Source organism: Catharus ustulatus, chromosome 2 (genome assembly GCF_009819885.2).
Source record: "Catharus ustulatus isolate bCatUst1 chromosome 2, bCatUst1.pri.v2, whole genome shotgun sequence".
Taxonomy (NCBI): Eukaryota; Metazoa; Chordata; class Aves; order Passeriformes; family Turdidae; genus Catharus; species Catharus ustulatus.
The window spans coordinates 50,856,360-50,874,954 of NC_046222.1; the positions used below are offsets into that span (position 1 = coordinate 50,856,360).

General features: G+C 41.8%; 1 protein-coding gene across 3 annotated transcripts in view; it reads left to right on the forward strand.

Moving 5' to 3' along the window:
- LOC116992508 (cyclin-dependent kinase 8) overlaps positions 1 to 11,457 on the forward strand; it is a 76,963-nt gene extending 65,506 nt beyond the window's left edge. For 2 of the 3 annotated variants that reach the window (XM_033052207.2, XM_033052209.2), the window contains 6 exons: positions 185 to 254; positions 1,263 to 1,335; positions 3,754 to 3,851; positions 5,203 to 5,281; positions 5,401 to 5,559; positions 10,177 to 11,457. In XM_033052207.2, coding sequence (XP_032908098.1) covers positions 185 to 254; positions 1,263 to 1,335; positions 3,754 to 3,851; positions 5,203 to 5,281; positions 5,401 to 5,559; positions 10,177 to 10,302 — 605 coding nt within the window. In that variant the 3' untranslated portion in view covers positions 10,303 to 11,457. The remainder of the gene's footprint in view (positions 1 to 184; positions 255 to 1,262; positions 1,336 to 3,753; positions 3,852 to 5,202; positions 5,282 to 5,400; positions 5,560 to 10,176) is intronic. The other variant, XM_033052208.2, reaches the window with a different exon arrangement.
- Positions 11,458 to 18,595: the final 7,138 nt, after the last annotated feature.

Sequence of the window (18,595 nt, forward strand, 5' to 3'; positions counted from 1 at the left end):
GGTATGATTTATTGTGAAGAGGTGATGAAAGAATAGGAGCTAGGGAGTACAAAGACATAAGTAACTGCAAGGTTAGAGAAGCAGAATTTTTTAAAAAAATTAAAAATCAAGGCTGTGGAGATACTTGGAAATGCTTTGTTTTTCTCAGTGAGAAAGGGAAAGAATTATTAATACTGCTTTGCAGATAAAGATTGGGAAGACATAAAAAAGATGCCAGAACATTCAACCTTGATGAAAGATTTCCGGAGAAATACGTAAGTCTGACTTGAGCTTTCTTAATAAAGTGTATTTTATATCTCTTTCCTACACTAGATCTCTTGCAGTTCAAGTTATTTTCTATGGAGATGCCAAACAAGGACTGTGAAATTATTGTGACTTAGATTGTGAAAAATGCAAGTTGTTCCACAGTTGTGAACTTGACCTGTTGAGGTGGTGTTGATCAGAAGAGAAGCCAGAGAGGCTGTAAAGGGTGAGGTGGCAAGTGTGAAGCAGGTGATGCCAGTAAGATCCCATGCAGCTCTGAGGTTTGCAAAGCACGGTGTGTCAAAGCACAGCTGTTCCCAAATCTGTGGTACTGGCAATCATTTTCTGCAATAGCTGCTTAAAAGGGGTCTGGTAACCTTAAAACATTTCCAGCAAACAGTGGGTATAATTGTCAGGTTTGGTGTCTGGGGCTGTCCCATTGCCACAGGCTAATACCTGCACTTAAAATACCACCTTGTTGCCTGATTTCCCAAATGCTGAGGCACTTGGGGCTGTACAGTTACATACATTTCTTTTATCTGCCATGCTATTGCAACCATTTTGAGACTTTTTTTTGTTTTTTGAGCTTCTCTTCAAAGAAGAAGTAAATACAGGAATGTTCTTGTAGAAACCTGTAAGTTGCAGGAGAGCATTCAGATGAGCTTAGTATGCATCTCTATCTTCACTGTCATGAGAAATGCACAGAATCAAACAGTATAGTAGTAAAATTGCTACCAGGCAGTTTAAATCCAGTTGATAGTTTGCTGTCTGCATGTGAGTTAAAAGTGTGCTTTTTGTGTGGGTGTGATATGCTTTTATAAGGATGTGAGGGAAATATGCCTTTCTGCAGTTCTGATTTTTAAGCAATCTCTGGTGTTGATAGTGTGTTTTTTTCCCTGCTTACTGGATTTGCAGAGAGACTAAACTGCTCTAATTAATATATTTTGTGGCTACCAAGAAAACTTTGCAGTTATCAATGATTTGCATATTAGAAACATCACTTCTGTTTCCTTTTCCAGGTACACCAACTGCAGCCTTATCAAATATATGGAAAAACATAAAGTTAAACCAGATAGCAAGGCATTCCACTTGGTAAGTTCCTGCATAAAAACCAGAGTTTTCCAGCTTAACATCTTAAAATACTGTTCAGGAGCTACCAAAATTTGAATGTGTCTTAGGCTTCCACTCTTGTTTGAGGCTAAACTTAACTGTCGATGAATGCCTTCGGTGTATCCAGCAAAGTCTGAACAAGTCCAGTGATTTTCTTGGTGCCAGCTCTTCCAGACATATTCCAAGCTCTTGCTCTTTCACAGCTATTAAGATACAAGTATATTTTTCTTTTACTCTCTGCATCAGAACAGATTAAAAAGATCTTTATAATCTACTGTTTTAAAATATGTAAATCTAGAGATTGTTGTCAGTGCCAAAAAAAAAGTTTTGATTCCCCAACTTGAATGAACCAGATTTTTTCCTCCTCTTTACAGACATTCTTGTACATGGTCCATTTCCACAGGCAGAACTGATGTGTTAAGAAAACTTCAGCTCCTGCCTGCTATTGCAACTTACTGTTTCTCCACTTCCACATCCTTGATTTTTTTTCCTACTTATATATGCCCTAGAGGATGGTAAACAGCTGCTGCTTCTGGTTAATTTAGTGATTCTTGATCTTCCATGTGGTTACTTTGGTCCATATGAACTGTAGTGTTTGTCCCATTCACTGATGATGTGTGAAAGATACTGTGTTTTTATTGTGTCATCTGGCCAGGTGGTTTTTAGGGGGCAGAACCAAAGTTTTGATGCCCTGGGTGGATAATGGTGGCACAATCATTTTGATTTCTTTTTTGTATGGCTGATCATGACCAAGACTTGTCAGCATGTGATGGACAGCGCTAGAATGCAGTCACCAGAAATGATATTAGAATTTTGCAGTGCTTTTTATTTGTGTTTTTCAATGTGTTGGCAGTTCTTTGTCATGTTTTGCCTTTTCTTTTTCTGGCTCTTGGTAGTGCTTTTTGGGAGAGTAAGAATTGGCTTGTTCAACGTACTATTCTCTAAAAACTTCATGTAGACTCAGAGAGCTGAAATAACTTACTGTGAGTTCTTGTGGATGATGTGAAAAACATAAGTGGATTGATGGTGGTAATTCATAGTTATGATGTTCTTAACCATGCTGTCAAAACTGAAGGCTGAGGAGAGAACTGTACTTTCTCAACCTCGGCTTTTGAAGTGTGGAGATTTGCGTTGCAGTTATGAATTCTCACTTAATAGCTAGTGAAAAGAAAGGACCAGTTCAGAGTTAGATCATGACACTGGATCTTTTTAAAAAGGTGAATATATGAATCCTATAAAAAGTATGAATAGGAAATGTAAATTAATAATATCTACATATGTATTTTCTTGTTAGAGGCACAGTTTTAGAATAACCCAGTACAGGTTAAAAGTGAAACGTTTGTTTTGAAGACCATTGTCTTTTACAATATGTCATGGTGCAATTTTGCCTTGAAGACCATTGTCTTTTACAATATGTCATGGTGCAATTTTGCCTTGGGCACTGTGTTGTGTTGGTGAAACATAAAAACTCACTATTTTTCTGTGTGGTATCTGAAGGTTATCTTATGTTGCTTGTCCAGCACAGCTGCTTGGGTGCATGGAGAGAAGTATATGCATGTACACCAAACTTTTTGAATAAGAAACACGTAGTTTAAGAATGCATCACTGCAACTCAGCACTAGAGCTAAATAAAATAAATAGGACTTATGGTCTGGTGTTGCTAGTTCACATGACCTCACCTAGAGTGCTGTGTCCAGAGGAGGGCCATAAAGGTGATCAGAGGTCTGGAGCACCTCTCCTCTGAAGACAGGCTGAGAGAGCAGGGTTTGTTCAGCCTGGAGAAGAGAAGGTTCCCAGGAGACCTTATAGCACCTTTCAATACTTGGAAAGGGGGTCTCCAAGAAAGCTGAAGAGGAACATTTTTTTGATAGAATAAGAGATAATGGCTTTATAATTAAATAAAGAGGATTTAGATTGGATATTAGAAGAAATCTTTTATTCAGAGAGTGATGAGGCTCTGGAACAGGTTGCACAAATTTCTGGATGCCCCATCATTGGAAGTGTTCCAGGTTGGGCTTGACAGGGCTCTGAGCAACCTGGTTTAGTTAAATGTGTTGCTGCCCATGGCAGAACGTTGGACTAACTGACCTTGAAAGGGCCCTTCCAACCCAAATAATTTTGTGATTAAAGTTGCTAGTACATTGTGGAAACTTTTTGAATGGTTTTGATAGAACATTTGTGCCTGGAACTGAGTGTCCTGGTCTTTGCAAGTGAAAATAGATGTCCTTTGATAGGAAATGAAGTTTCTATTTTAACAGGAGAGAAGAATGTGGTTATGCCATTTGTGGTTCGGCTTTTGAGTTCAGACACATTTATATCATCTTGTCTTTCAGGAATACAGTGAAGTTTCTATGCATAGTTTTGGTAATGTGAAGATGTTTTTTTTCTTTCTTTCCCCAGCTTCAGAAATTGCTCACTATGGATCCGATAAAGAGAATTACCTCAGAACAGGCTATGCAGGATCCTTACTTCTTGGAAGATCCTCTTCCCACATCCGAGTAAGTGGTCAGTTTATTAACCTATCAGTGCATTCAGAGAAGCTTTAGAGCTGTGCTTTCTTTCTGCCCTAAGTATGTTTGTGAATATTGAGCTAAATACTGTCTAACAACCGAAGAAAGCTATAACCACTAAAATGCCATTCGTGGTTTTAAAAATTAAGTAGCATTTTTATTAATCTCTTGCTTTATGGAACGTTGATCCTATTAGTTGCAGCACTAATCTTGTTACTCACTGACAGGTTGATTATACATGCTGCAGATCTTGGTAGACAACTGCTAAGTGCCTGCAGGTCCAGTTCTCTGCCTCAGAATACCAGATGACAGTCTCTAATTAGTTTACATTTTTGTCTTAGCCTTTGTTGTAAATTCGCTGGATGGGGAAAGTCAGCTCTGTGTCTCTGTGCTGTCATCCTTAACAACTTAAATCCATTTTCTGTAGACACTCCTCTTTTTTGTTTGCACAAGCAGATTTACAAAAGGGAGAAAATTTATGGACAATGAGTGATTTCATTAAAAATTAAGCCCTTCTTCCAAAAGACTAGCCAGAGAGCATGACTGTACACCCTTTTAGGAAAGCTATTAGTACATCCTGTCTGTAATTCTCTATCCTGATGTAGGGAAGAATTTATAAAATATGTATACTTATAAGGAATTAATTAAAAATGAAATTATTTCACTAAAGCCTACTCGATTATTTATAGCATCTCCTGACCTCTCTTTGTGATTTAAAGTCATGCAAATGATTGGCTGTTGCAGAAACCACTTTAAGGTAGTGTTTGGCTTTTTTCTCAAATTTAGGTTGACATTTAGTGTGAATACACAATGAATATTGCTAACAGGTGTACAAAGACTTTATTATAAATGCGTTCTACTGATGAAGGGCACATAAATGTTAGCTTGCACTAGCAGTAGCAAATCCATGTGGACTGTGAGATATGAATTGACAGGTGAAATTTCTATTTACTTTAAAACTTTTTTTCCAGGTGGTTTTGTTAATAGTCAGTGAAATTTCCAGTAATATTTTTAGTTAGTCCTGAGACTGAATTACACAATAGCTATAGTGAGATAGCTCTTTGTGCCCTTGCAGATACTTAACAGGTGATGTACTTTTCTAACCAACAAAAAAATTTTTGGGAGTTTAAGTTAGTGTATAAGAGTAAAATGAACATTAAAATAAAGTGTGGATGTTTTTACAAAGTTTAGAATATGGTGATAGGGAAAATTTCTCCCTTAGTTGCAAGTATTAAATGATGGCTCAGGCAACTTGAAACTATCATGGGTAAAGTGTGAATCTTACAGGTCTAACCCTTCTGTTCTAATACAGTGATAAATAGACTTTTTTGGGGGACAGTGTTTTTGCAGGTTGTCAAATCCCTTATCCAAAACGAGAATTTTTAACAGAAGAAGAACCAGATGATAAAGGAGACAAAGTAAGTACTAGAAGAACAGTATCATCATGTTTCACTGGCTTTTACACTATTTCCTGATTTCATGTTATTTCATGTACTGCTTTTGAGTTGAAATTTTTCTTTGTGTTTAAACAATTGAGAAGAACCAGCAGCAGCAGCAGGGCAATAACCATACTAATGGAACTGGTCATCCAGGGAACCAAGACAACAGTCACACACAGGGACCCCCACTGAAAAAAGTGAGAGTTGTTCCTCCTACCACTACCTCAGGTGGACTTATTATGACCTCAGACTATCAGGTATTTTGTTTTATTCACATATTGTGTATTTGCTTTTCATGTTTAGAGCATGTTTCTTCAAACTAAAAAAGTAACTTTGTAAATGTCACTGTATTAAACTGTTAGTTTTTGGCATATTTTGATTTTTTTTTCAGATTCATTTAGTTGATGATTTGTTGATATCCTGATGCTCTTTAGGTTGGCAGTAAGGAAATTAGGATCAGACATGATTAGAGTTACTAATTATTTCCTTCATATTAGGGAACACTAATGTTATGGACCAGGAGCCTGATATGCTGTGCTCTGTATCACCTAAAAATGCCATTTCATGCTCAAACAAGCTTGTAATGGTAGGTGGCAGAGGATATTGCAGTAAAAAACCTGTGAAACGAGAATTTGAATCTTTAGTTGGATTAATGGTTGCAGAAACAGTATTTTGGATGACTTGGCATAAAGACTTGGCATGCTGTCATAATCTTTTTTGAAGATCAAGGGAGATTCCACATTGAATAAGCCAAATGTTACAGATCTGAAGACAGGTGAGGTGATGGCAGTCTATGAGTGAGGAAGATGAGGAGGTGCATTGGGAAAAAAGCACTTGAGGAAAACATGAAAAATATGTTCTGGCCTTCCTGTGTTTGAACTTGTGCTCAGGCATTAAGAAAGCAGAGCCTGGAGTGTAAGAGTATCTTCATCATCCCAGCAGATGATACCTGAGTTTTTGGATTTGGATGAGACTGCTACTGGAAACTGGGGGGAGGAGAGTTAAGGAGAGAACCGTTAATACAAGCTAAGAAATTACAAAAGAGGAGCAGGGAAGACTTCAAATGGTTCACAGGAGCAGTTAGAGAACAGCAGATTTTTGCAAGCCTAGGGAATAGGTGATTTCAAGAGGAGGCATGCTGCTGGAAATGTTAGCCTGCAGGAACTAACCATTGCATACTGGCTTATGTGGAATGCACAATACAGGCAGCCAGTTGGCAGATAGTCTTGAATGAAATCAAAAGATGGGGAAGTTGGAAATTACTGACAATGTTTTCAGTTAATTTAAAGATTAATATCTAAATATGAGACCCTGATAATGGAAACTAACTTAGCTGTGCTTATAGTCTGTAGCAAAATATAGAGAGTGTTAAAAAATTGAGTCAGTAAAGCTGCTGCTGTCAACTTGCCTTTCAGTTTGATACGGCTTCTCCATGGACCACCAGTGGGCTTGTATCATCCACAGGCTTTGAAATCTTGCATTTCAGAGTTTGTTCCTGAGAGTACCAGATAGCCTCAGAAGCTGCCTGGGGGCATTGCCTTCATCCTTACCTAAATGTGTAAACTCTGTATACTCTCAGCATTGGCCAAAACTTGAAAGTACTGAAAAAAATGTAAAATAAGATCATTTCCAGGAGCTTTATTGTGAGACCCTTCATATAGTCCCCAAGTGCCTTTGTTCAGATTATCTCAGGATACATCAATAACACATCAGTTTGCAAGTCATTCTCCTTGAACAATATACGTTTTTAGAGCTGTTTGAGACAGTGGTGAGCCTTAACTATAGTTCTGCAGGGTGGGGTGCCTCTAAGTATAAATGTCATCTTTCTTTTGGTAGCATTATCCATCACAGGCACTCTTATAGGAATTTCATCCCTTTCAATCTGGCAAGCTGCAGTCAGTTGCTGTTTTGGTCTTTTAATTAGCTCTTTCTCCCACTTCTTAAAAACATAGACACAAAGCAGAAGGCAAATGCAGCTGAAACTTCCTTAATCTTGCCCTCGGGTAGAGTCACAGTCTTAAGGAGGTTGATTCAGAGGTTTTGTGTGCTGTGTCAGGGAGCCCCATTTACATGCCCTATTTACATGCCCTTCACCTCATTTTGCTGTTGTATTGTGGCATTTTGAACAAACTTCAGCTCCTCCTAGTTCTGTGAGCGAGAGCTGAGGTTTGCTGGCTAACAAGTCAGAGGACACAAATTGCTCGGCCAGAGTTGGCGTTGGTTCGTTTTCAGTTCATGCTCATCGGAATTTTTGTACTCACAGATATCTATCCATCCTGGAATTACAGCTGGGGCAGCCCTTGTGAAAAACATAATTTCAGAATACTTTTCCCTTAAGATAATGATAGCTGCTGCTTTTTTGTTTCAGGACCTCTTACTGGTAACTTGATTGCTCCTGACCAATATTTCTGCTGTCTCTCTAGAAGGGAAAATACCTGGTTTTCGAAAAAATAAATCTTTTCCCTCCTAGCCTTACAAAGAGGCAGTCAGTAGATTTCTTCTGATTAAAGTGTCTGGAAAACATGATAATCAAAGAGAGGAGACCTGAACTTGCTAGCTCTAGAACAAAAGCAGTTAAGAGCTTCCAACTGATGGTTTCAGGTCTTCCTGAAAAAAATTCCTCACATTTTTTGCTTCTGATCCCGCAACTTGAGAAGAGGGAAAACAAACATTACAATGCAGCCCTCTGTTTAATCAAACACCTGTTCCTTTGTTCTTCATTAGATTTGCTCAAATTCACCATATAAAGCCTGTGAAGAAGGATTGCCATCTCCTGGGCAAGGCACACTAAGACAGTTTCTGCATTCACTCAGAAGTCAAATTACTCTGCAGGGCACATTGACCTCGTATCCTTTTCTGCCATGCATAAAAATAGTAGACACATGGCACACAGACTTTCTTGCCTCCTTGTTTAAATCTGCAATGTGACACTCCCAAAGGCAATGTGATTAAACAGGCTGTAGCAATTCCACTACTCTGAGCTTTTGCTTGTGATAACCCTCTGGGTGCTTAATGGTATTTAGAAAGGATTGGATATTTACTTTTGTTCTTAAACAAAAGCCTTTTGTTGTTATGGGTGTAATGAAAGAATCTGTTTTTTCATTGCTTCTGTCTTAAAATAAGATCTGTTTTAGAAGTCAGGATGCAGGGAGTATTTTACAACTGAAATGAGTGGTCAGTTTTAAATAGTTAAACTTGTGATGGTTTCCTGCATACAGAAGCCACACATGGGCAAAATCAACATTCAAGACTTTTGCTCTTTGAAGTACATTCTGTATTTGCAACATGGAGAAGGGTGACCCGGAACTGTGACCCTTCTGCTGATGAATGCCTTAGTCCTTCTCTCAAGGCTGAAGGCAAATGTCACAAAGTTCAGTCAGTGTGCTAATGGTACAGTTCAGCAGTGCTGGTTTGTTCCAATTGACATTAAGTGCTGGTCCAGCCATTTCTTCCTCTTTTCTCTAGAGGTGTTAGCTCAGTCCTGTGAGTGTGTGTTAACAAGTAGAGTATGCCTTTTTTATTTCTGCCGTCATCTCAGCATCCTGGGTATAGCTTCTGTTCTAAATGCTATACAAGAAAAAAAATTGGGGTTTTTGTTTCATCTTATGATTTTATATTTTACTTTCTCAGGATGTTGGTTCACCGCAATTTTTTCTTATTCAGGTCTCAGTAGCAATACCCCAGTCCTGACATAAACAAAACTTTATAGAAGTTTCTAGACCTCTTCTAGAAACCAGCTTGTCCTAAAAAACATGTTTCTGTGATACCAAGAATTCAGAAGCTACAGAGTTTCTAGATGTTGCAAAGTTTTGTGAGGGATGTAAACTTTAATGTGAATGTAAACCAACAGAGTAATGTACTAAAATTGTGTAAATTTAATGAAATGTTAAATGCTACTAAGTGCTCAGATGCTTATATTGCAAATCTCACAGGCAGTCCTTCTTTCCTTTATAACCCATGATCAGTAAATAGTAACTTCTAGGTTAAAATTGGTGGTTGCTGATTTGCTGAGAGCTTCTTGCAATGATGAATGCTCCACTCAATTGTGGGAGTGCTCATTAAAAGGGGCCTCTGGAAATCATCTAGCCAAGTCTCCCACTTGGAGCAGGGCTGTTGCTAGTTCTGACTCACTCAGGTTAGCATGGCTTTGTTAAACTGAGTCTTAAAAACCTTCATAGAGAGAGATGAACCTCACAGGCTCTCTGGGCAGGTTCTTCCAGTGTTGTACTGGCCCCTTAGTGGTCCCTCCTCCAGTGTCCCACCTGAACCTCCCAAGCCACCATCTAAGGACATTTTTGCCTGAGTGTATCTTGTTCCACTGAGGAACGTGTTGCTGTTGTCTTTAAATTCTCCCTCAAGTATTTTAAGGCTGCTAATAGTTGACACCTTAGCCCAGTCACAGTGCTCTCAGCCTGTACTCATAGGTCAACATAAAGGGGTTGCAACTATATCCTCTTTGTGAAAATCTCCAGAATAAGGCAGAGTGGCTCATCAGCAATAAGATGCCTCACCTGGACCTTCATCCCAGCGTACCTTCCTGGTAGAAGGGAGAATACCACTGCCATGAGCGGTGCTAGCCCAGTGTCATGTGCAGGTGCACAGTAGTATCTGGAGGGTTGGCTGGAGGTTTGACTGGGTGGTGGGTGAAGATGCCCATTAGGGTGGGTAGCAGAAGGCTGGCATCTGTCACTTTCTGATCTGGTGTTCCTGATGCCTGTTACCTGCTGCAGTCAGAATAAGTGGAACAAGGCCTGGAAGTGCAGCTGCTTTGAGCCTGTGTATGCTGGGCCACTCTTGAATAAGCAAGTCAGTCGGTGAAACTGTTGTGATGTCCATGTTACGAAGGGCTGTGTGTCTGTGCTTTCCCCCTGCAGCGTTCCAACCCCCATGCTGCCTACCCCAACCCCGGACCAAGCACATCGCAGCCACAGAGCAGCATGGGATACTCAGCTACCTCGCAGCAGCCGCCGCAGTACTCGCACCAGACCCACCGGTACTGAGCTGCACCCGGTGCCGCCGGCACGCCGGCGCTAACGCTGCAGGACCGGCCGCGCAGCTGCGTGCCAGGAGCCCGGCTTGGGCCAGAGAATGTACTGTACAACCACACCTCCCACCTGTCCCACCGCCACGACCCACCCCCTGCCACGGGGCCGAGTGGGGGCTCCCACGTTGTACCTGGTTTTGGGGTTAGACTTGAAAAGAAAGTGCTAGCACGGTTTGTGTTGTGGATATGCTACTTCTGTAGTTTACTTGACATGGTTCAGACTGACCGATGCATTTTTTTCAGTGACAGTCTGTAGCAGGTGAAGCTGTGAAATGTGCTAGGGGCAAGCATTTTTGTTGTCGTATGTGGTGAATTCTCTTGGTGTAACAACTTCATCTGACCAATAGTACACGACATCTTTGAACTGGTACTTGAAGCATACAGTATATGTTACCATGGCAAAAAAGCAAACTAACCGTAACTCTCAGACAGTTTTGATAGACGTTTATTTTTAGTGACTTTTGTGGGTTGGTTCATTTTCCACCTAGATCAATGTTTTACGACGGACACGATTGCTACAATGAGATTTTTTTAAGAACGTGAAAGCGTTTGCATTTTTTCCCAGCAATTACAAACATCCCAAAGATTTATTTCCAACATGAGTTTTTGTTTTTGTTTTGAAATCTATGACTTGACTGGTATTAAAGCTGCTATTTGATAGTAAAATAAGTATGTTGTCATTGATATAAACATGTTTGGTTCAGCAAACAAACGAAAATGATTGTCATAGACAGTGTTTTATTTTTTTCCTGTTGGTGTTAATGATTTGTGAGCATGCTTTGAGATTAAAAAAGCATGAATGATATTTCCTAAAAAGGTGCGGCATCCATTCAGATATTTTGTCATGAATTTTGAGAACCAGCTTGGTGTAGTGGATTTTAAATTTTGTTCAGTTAATTTTTTTTAAATGTTCGCACGTTGTTTAGGGGTGCCATTCCTACTGCAGAGGAACAAGGTGTTAGGAGAGCCTTAGAATTTATGAGGAAAAACCTTACATACAATGTACTGTATCAAACTATTTTACATGAATGACACAAGTATTCTGAGTAAAAAAATCAAACATTGTTAAAACAAGGTGTTATGTAATAAATTTATTTTTCATAAATCTGCATATGACCTTTGCCTGTATTCCTTTTTGTCCTTGAAAACCCCTCTCTCCCCCATCCATACATCTGTATCTGGTTGTGTCCTGAGAAATGGCATCCAACAGGAATTGCAAAGCAGGCTTCCATTAATGCATGAGAAGGATACTTTTTCTTTTAAACAGCAGAAAAAAAAGGCATTGCTCTTGTTCTGTACATGTAGCTGATCAGCTGAAGATACTCTAAAAGTGGGTTTATTGCCAGCAACATTTCCAAGATCAGGCAGCTCCTTTTCATCTACAAAATCCAGAGGCATTCCTGTCTGGATAGTTCTTCCGAGGTTTCTGTAGCTCATTCTTATTTTGATAGGTAATACCACACCATGATTTTGACATATATGTAGGCAGGTGCTTCATGTAGTGTGAATATCAACTGCTGTGATTCCTCCAAATGAATTGAGATGCCAATGGGGGGCAAAACAAAAACCAAATCATTAGCCAGCCTGAAAGGCAGACCATGTGTGAGGTGAAGATAAAACTACCTGACTGGATGGACTACAGGTTCAAGTATTCAGGAGACTTAAAACTCAAGAAGAAAATTGGAGTGCAGAATTTATGCTGTTTTTATGATACTGGCTTCTTAATTTTGACATGAAAGGTGTTAAAATCTGTCTTTCCTTGGTTTCTGGAACAAATTATAGGTGGCAGTGCCTTAAGCTTTCTGGTTTGCTTTTCAAGTGAAAGCATTTTCAGTTTTTATTCTTAATTTATATCTAGGCTTTAAGCTTGCCCATTGGGTATGTCCAGACTGTTCCCAGGTACTCAGATGGTGCCAAGAGTAACTGTTTTTTGCTAATGTGCTATTGGCCCAGATTTTTGTTTCCTATTGATGCATATTCATATTAATGCAAAATAACATTATTCATGTAATAGCAGACTTTATCTGATACCACTGTATTGTGATGTCTACAGTTGAAAAGTAGCAGGCTTGCTTGAATTTCATTTTTACAATAGGTAATGCATCGATTTGACAAAAGGTGCTCTTGCCATTAGTTTATGCTTGAATTTAATTTTCTTATTAAAACTATTTGAGATAAAGACGCAACTCATTAAATAATTATAATAAAATGAAATTATATTCTGCATTTATTTTTTAATAGCCTGCTTTTCTGAATTTCATTCACTTATAATTTTTAGTAGATACATTGCAGATTGCATCAACAAACAAATCCTACAGGGAAGTCAGATCTTACTATTTGACTTGTTCTGATGTCTCAGTCATTTGGTAGGAGGTACTTGAGGTTTTTTCTCTAGGACTTTGGAAAGAAGAAGTTTTTCAATGCTTGGTATAACCTCTGGTGCCTTGAAGACAAGGTATGATTCTGTATTGCAGATAAGGTCAATCACATCATATTAATGATAACTATAAGGGATCTTCTGCATCAAATAAGCTTTTTAATGCTGTCTGTAGGAATACTGAGGTCAAAGCTCTAAATTACTTTCGTGAACTGTATAAAAGTACATTAATCCTGTTGTTATGCTCTTGATGGGGTTTTTACATGAGGGTTACAGAGAGGGGAGGAGAAGAAAGCACCTTTGAGAAGGATTTAATAGAAGAGTTACAAATTCCCGTGAGGAGATGGCAGCAGCAGCCAGCATGCAAGCTGTGTCTCTTTCCTCACACAGCTCAGCTTTTGTTACTGGATTCAAGAACTTCAAAGCTTTTCCTTACTCACCAACAATTATCTGGACCCATCTGAGTGCATTTAAAATAGCTGGAGTCTGAGAGCCTGCCTTTGTTGCTGTGATTAAAGGACAAATTTTTTTGCTAGTATAGGCTTATGTTGAAAATGGGCTACAAGCTTAACTTGATAGTGGGGATAAATCTGCTATTACACCTTAACCTTGGCACTCCCAGCAAGCCTGGCCTGTGGCAGCTCTGCATTCATCATGCCAAATAAAGATCCAGCTGCTTTAAGAAGAAATAAGTAACTTCTGCACTGATCCCTTCTGAAGAGGGCTTCAGCATTAGTGGTGGGAGGAGCAGGCCTACCTTCCTAGAAGGAAGAACTAGGAGACTCTTTTCATCCTGTTCTTTTCTCTGTGTGTATGTATAAATAGGAAAATGCTCAGTGCACTCACCGAGTTCCCCATGGCAGTGCCCCAGCTGAGGGGTAGGCCAGTGTTCAGGTTTTCTTTTAGCTTTTTTTTTTTTTTTCAGGGGAGCTTTAGGCTGGATATTAGGAAAAGGTTCTTCACCCAGAGGGTGGCTGGACAGTGGAACAGGTTTCCCAGAGAAATGGCCATGGTACCAAGCCTGCCAGAGTTCAAGCACCTAGATAATGCTCTCAGTCATGTGCTGTGATTTTTAGGGTTGTCCTGTACAGGACCAGGAGTTGGACTTTGATAATCCTTGTGAATCCCTTCCAATTTAGGATATTGTATGATTCCTTCATTCTGAAGCCACTGCTGGGCAAACCCTCTTCACTGAAAGGCTGATTGCGGTCTCCACCTCTTGCGTGGAGCCTGTTGATCCTTCTATGGGCATGGTTAGGCAGTTTGACTGTCACCAAGTGGGGTAATGGAGCCTGCAGGATCTCATAGGATTTGCTGTGTATCAGGAAGGAAAGACAGAGAGTAGTTCTTGGAGCCAGTGGTGAAGTTGCTGACATGCCATTTGGAGTAAATATTGTTGCCATGGTTAAGAGATGAGCCTCATTTCTGCAGAAGGAATGAGTAATGTGGTGATCCCTACACCAGTTTTAGTTCCTCCCCTGAATAGAGCAGCCTTTTTTTTTTGTTGAGTAGGGCAACTATCCCAGTGTCTTCCTTCAGGCTGAGTAGTTACAGTGCTTCAGGCTGCCAGTTCTGAGACAATTTAATACCCAGCGTCCCTGGAGACCAAGGTAGATGAGCCTAAATTAGTGTAATTTGCTTGTCACAGCTACGGATAAAGAACACTCTGTGAAATAATTTGTCAGACATCTGAATGATGGGATGTACAAACTGTACTCCAGCAGTAGGATAGAGAGAGAAAAAGGTGCTTACCCTTTGAAAGCAAAACAGAAACAAAACTGCTGCTGTTTCTACCAGGTCTCTTGTGATAAGTTCCTCTTCTTGAGGATTTCAGGCAGCCTTTTTCTTAGTGCTTGGCTTCAGTGATGGCAGGAGCTGTCTCCAGAGGACTGTCTGTACTCGCAGGGATCCTGTGCTGGAGAGCTGGGCACTGGCACTGATGCTAATGAAGCCATTGCCCTGGGCTGATGCACGCCAGCTCCAGCCCAGGATGGGAATCTGGATGAGCTCCATCACTGCTCTGAAAGCTCCCATGTCACAAGACGTTGAAAAGTACTTTTCAGCCTGCCAGGATTAGGGTTCCTCTCCTTGGCTCTCTAGGAGTTTAATTATCCCTGAATTTAACTATCCCTTTGTGTTTCTGATCCTGTGTTGGTGGACTGGGTAATGCCCTGAGTCAGGGGAGGTAGTGGAAGGGCTAGTGCAGGAGTGGTTGTTATTTAAGCTGCTCAGCACATCTTGGCATACATAGCCCTGAGCCCACAGAACCACCAAGGACAGCCTTTACGGCATGTGCTTTTGGGAAGCGTTTCCGTTTGCTCAGCTGGGGCTGTGGGAAAGCTGCCATAGCCTTGGAACAAGCCTTTGTTTAATGTTTGTGGGAGCTTTGAATTTGTACAATGTGTCACCCACAGCGTGTGAAGAGCAGCCGCCTCTCTGACACCCCACTAGGCACATACGGAATGCAGCGGCTGGCCGAGGGAGGGAGATGAAGCAGGGATTTGTGTACGGACAGTGCTTACAGGAGTGCTGAGACAGAGCTGAAAAGCCCTTGAGCAGATGCCTTTGAAGGGCCCGTGGTTACAATGAGAAGGCCCAGAGGTATTGTCTTTCCCTCAGGTGTGAAGAGCACCTGTCTTTCGTGGGAACACATTCGTTCTCTGACCTGCCGTGCTAAAATCTGACCATGTCCTACATTGGTTTATGCAGGATTGCCTTTAATATTTGGCTGGTCTTCCCACAAGGTGCTAAGAGCTGCTCTTATTGATCACCTTTTTAAATCAAGATTCTGTTTGTAGTGTTTCTCAGGTATACTTAGGGACCTGTGATGTTCCTACATTAGCCAAGCTCCACCTTAGTGCCCTTACCTGGGCAGGAGAGACAGCAGGATATATTGTTTGGCATTCTTCACACCTGCCTCAGCCATGTGCTTCTGTAGATCAGAATATGGAGCTACTCAGCAAACTGTGGAGAAGGATTCTTTGGGATAAATCCTACATTTAGGTGCCAGCAATGATCCCTGTGGGAAGGGGGTTTTGCTTCGAGGTGTGCTCAGCTCAATGCAGACAGCTCATACACAGCTTGGGCACTCCCAGTGTCCTTCAGGCTTTGCTCTGGCTCTCTGCCCCACCTTGCTTTCAAATCAAGAAAAGGTGATGTGCCAGCCCAGGAAATCCCTGTATAAACCCCTAGAATATATTCCACTCCCATCAGCCATGCAGGTATGTAATGCAGCTGCACAATTTACTTGCACACCAGACAAAACCAGCTGGTTTGAAGATGCCCTCAGTGTCTTTGGAGACCTTGCTGGGAGATCCCTGCAGGGAGTTCTGACACAGAGCAGCCTGTGCCTCCTGAGTGATGGGCCTAGGATGCCCGGGGCTGATCAGCAGCTGCTTGATCAGATCTCATCCAGCCTCCATGGGTAAAGAGATGAGGCTGTCATTTGTGATCACACGCTTCTCCAGCTCCCCAGGAGGAGGAGAAGAAAGAGATTCAGGCAGTGCTGTGCAGGTGTGAGGGGAGGAGGGAAGGTGATGGCTGCAGGCACTGAGGAGCTGGTCAGCCAGGTTGGCTGGTCTGGTGCCCTGGGGCTCAGCCAGACCCTGCTCATCGACGGCTCGAGGTGCTGTGGAGACCCACTGTCAGAAGGGACAGTCTGCTGGAAAACCTCCTTTAGTCCTACTGGAAAATTGCAGGGAGCTCAAAGGCAGATCTGATGGGCTGAAAGAGGAGACCAGCTCATGTCCTGCAGCTGTCTCACACAGTGCCTGGCTCCTGACGGTGCTTCCAGTGTCTGCCAGTGTCTGCAATCCTGTTTGCAGCTCCCCGGGGATTTATTGCTGTGCCCTTGCCCACGAAGTACCAATGACTGCAGCATCCCAAATGTGTGAGCAGTGAGGCACAGTCATGGGGGAAGCTGGTAACACAGGTGCCAAACCACTGCTCAAACACGCTGGATTGTGTTTATAGGAGATGGATCATTTTGGTTAAAATATTACAGAGTGGGAGAAGAGTTATTTTAGCTTCCACCAGGAAAGAAGGCAGGGAAAATGGATCAGCATAAAATATTATCATGAAAGCTTGTCTGACATATTTTTCTATCAGTTGGGATTTTTTAAAATAGAGAATAAATGTATGAAATAGAGTTCGCTGGGAACAGAAGGAATGGTATCCCAGAGGTTTGTATTTTAATGGAGTAACCTATGCTGTACCATGCAGTGTCCATAAACCAGCAACATGTACATACGTCATAGGAACGAGGAAAAGCCAAACTGGAAGCTGGTTTTGGAGGATGAAGTGGGTAAACAAACCTGCAGTTTGGAGAAAAGGCTGTGAAGGAGGAGTTTTGCCCCTTGGTTTGGTTCCAGCACATTGTGCGCACACCCGTGGGCAGTGACTGATCCCACTGTGCAGGGCCCAGGCGTGCTGCAGCCACAAGTGCTGCTCCTGGGGTTCAGTGCCTTTCAGGGAGAAGGGGCAGGGCAGCTTTTGTTTCCACTGCAATTTTTTACAGAACATTGCAAAATGGGGCAGAGAAGCCCTGGTGTCCTCCCCGGAGGTCACTGGAATATGGGGATGGCATCACTGTCATTGACTCTGCAGTTTATTCTTTAATTAAAGGCATTTCCAGAGAAGGGGTTAAACATCCACACTGAAAACCATTTTTCAATGGCTGGAAACCTAATTAATGGATTGTAAAAATTACTTTCCTCGAGAGCGGCACCTTAAACAGTAGTATTTAAACAGAGTACTTTATGCTCCATGAGGTTACAAGTGCACCTTTGCTGATCCTTAACATTCCTTGTGTAATTCTTAAAAATGCCAGCACTAAAATTTATGAAATGTTAATATCCAAGAGCTAGTCTCAGAACAAAGTCTTGTGCATAAGAAGCAATGATGCAGAACATGGCCTGTCCTGAGAGGCTATTTGTCTTCACAGTGATGTATCAGGGCAGATTATTGTATATATGTATATGGTTTTTTCCATTGGTATTTCAGTCAGTCTTTAGATCTGAAAATCTTACAGCATCAATGGCTTGGAGCAGATGCAGTTGGGGTCAAGATCTCCCAAATAAACCATCACACACCCCCCTCAGGCTTCCAAGTCACACAGGGAGGGGAAAAAATGCCCCCAAAACCCAAGACATGTCAAACCACAGAGCAAGGAAGGTTATACGTGGATATGTCATGGACTCTGAAAACACCAAAGCTGAGGCCATGGTGAGAGAAGTTAAAAGGTGTGCCAGGATGAAAACTACCTAGAGAGAAAAGCAAACCAGTATTTTGGAGATACTTTGGAGGGGCATGAATGCAAGGGTGCTGCAGGGCAAGCAGGCAGTGATGTGGTTTAGGGCTGGGCAGTGCCAGGACCTGGGGCAGTGCCAGGACCTGGGGCAGTACCAGGACCTGCTGCTCCCCCCCATGTCAGGGGCTGAGCCCACAGCTGAGTTCCCTGTGCATTCCCAGATGGCATCAACATTTCCTAGTGCTGCTCCTGCCCAGATCAAGCTACCCTTGCTCTCAAAGACAAAATGTGCCTCTCAAGCTGGTGCCTGGCAGGAGCCTGTTGGGGAGTGAGCCCAGGGAGGGCCCTGTCCCTGCTGTGCCAGGGGCTGGCAGAGGTGGGTGTCAGGGCTGGGTAGTGGCCAGCTCTCACCTCCACTTAGTGCCACATTGCATGGAAGAGAATCTGATACAAATCAGAGAAAATGCAGCTCTCAGGCTCTTGCTGATCAAGCCTCACACAGAGTGCTATTTCTAATAAATATTTTAGGCAGTAAAACATCCTTCAGAGAGGGCTGCTACATTCCCGTTGTGTGCCTTCTTGCTGGGAGAAGCCCGGCTTAGATGCTTCAAATATTCAAATGCT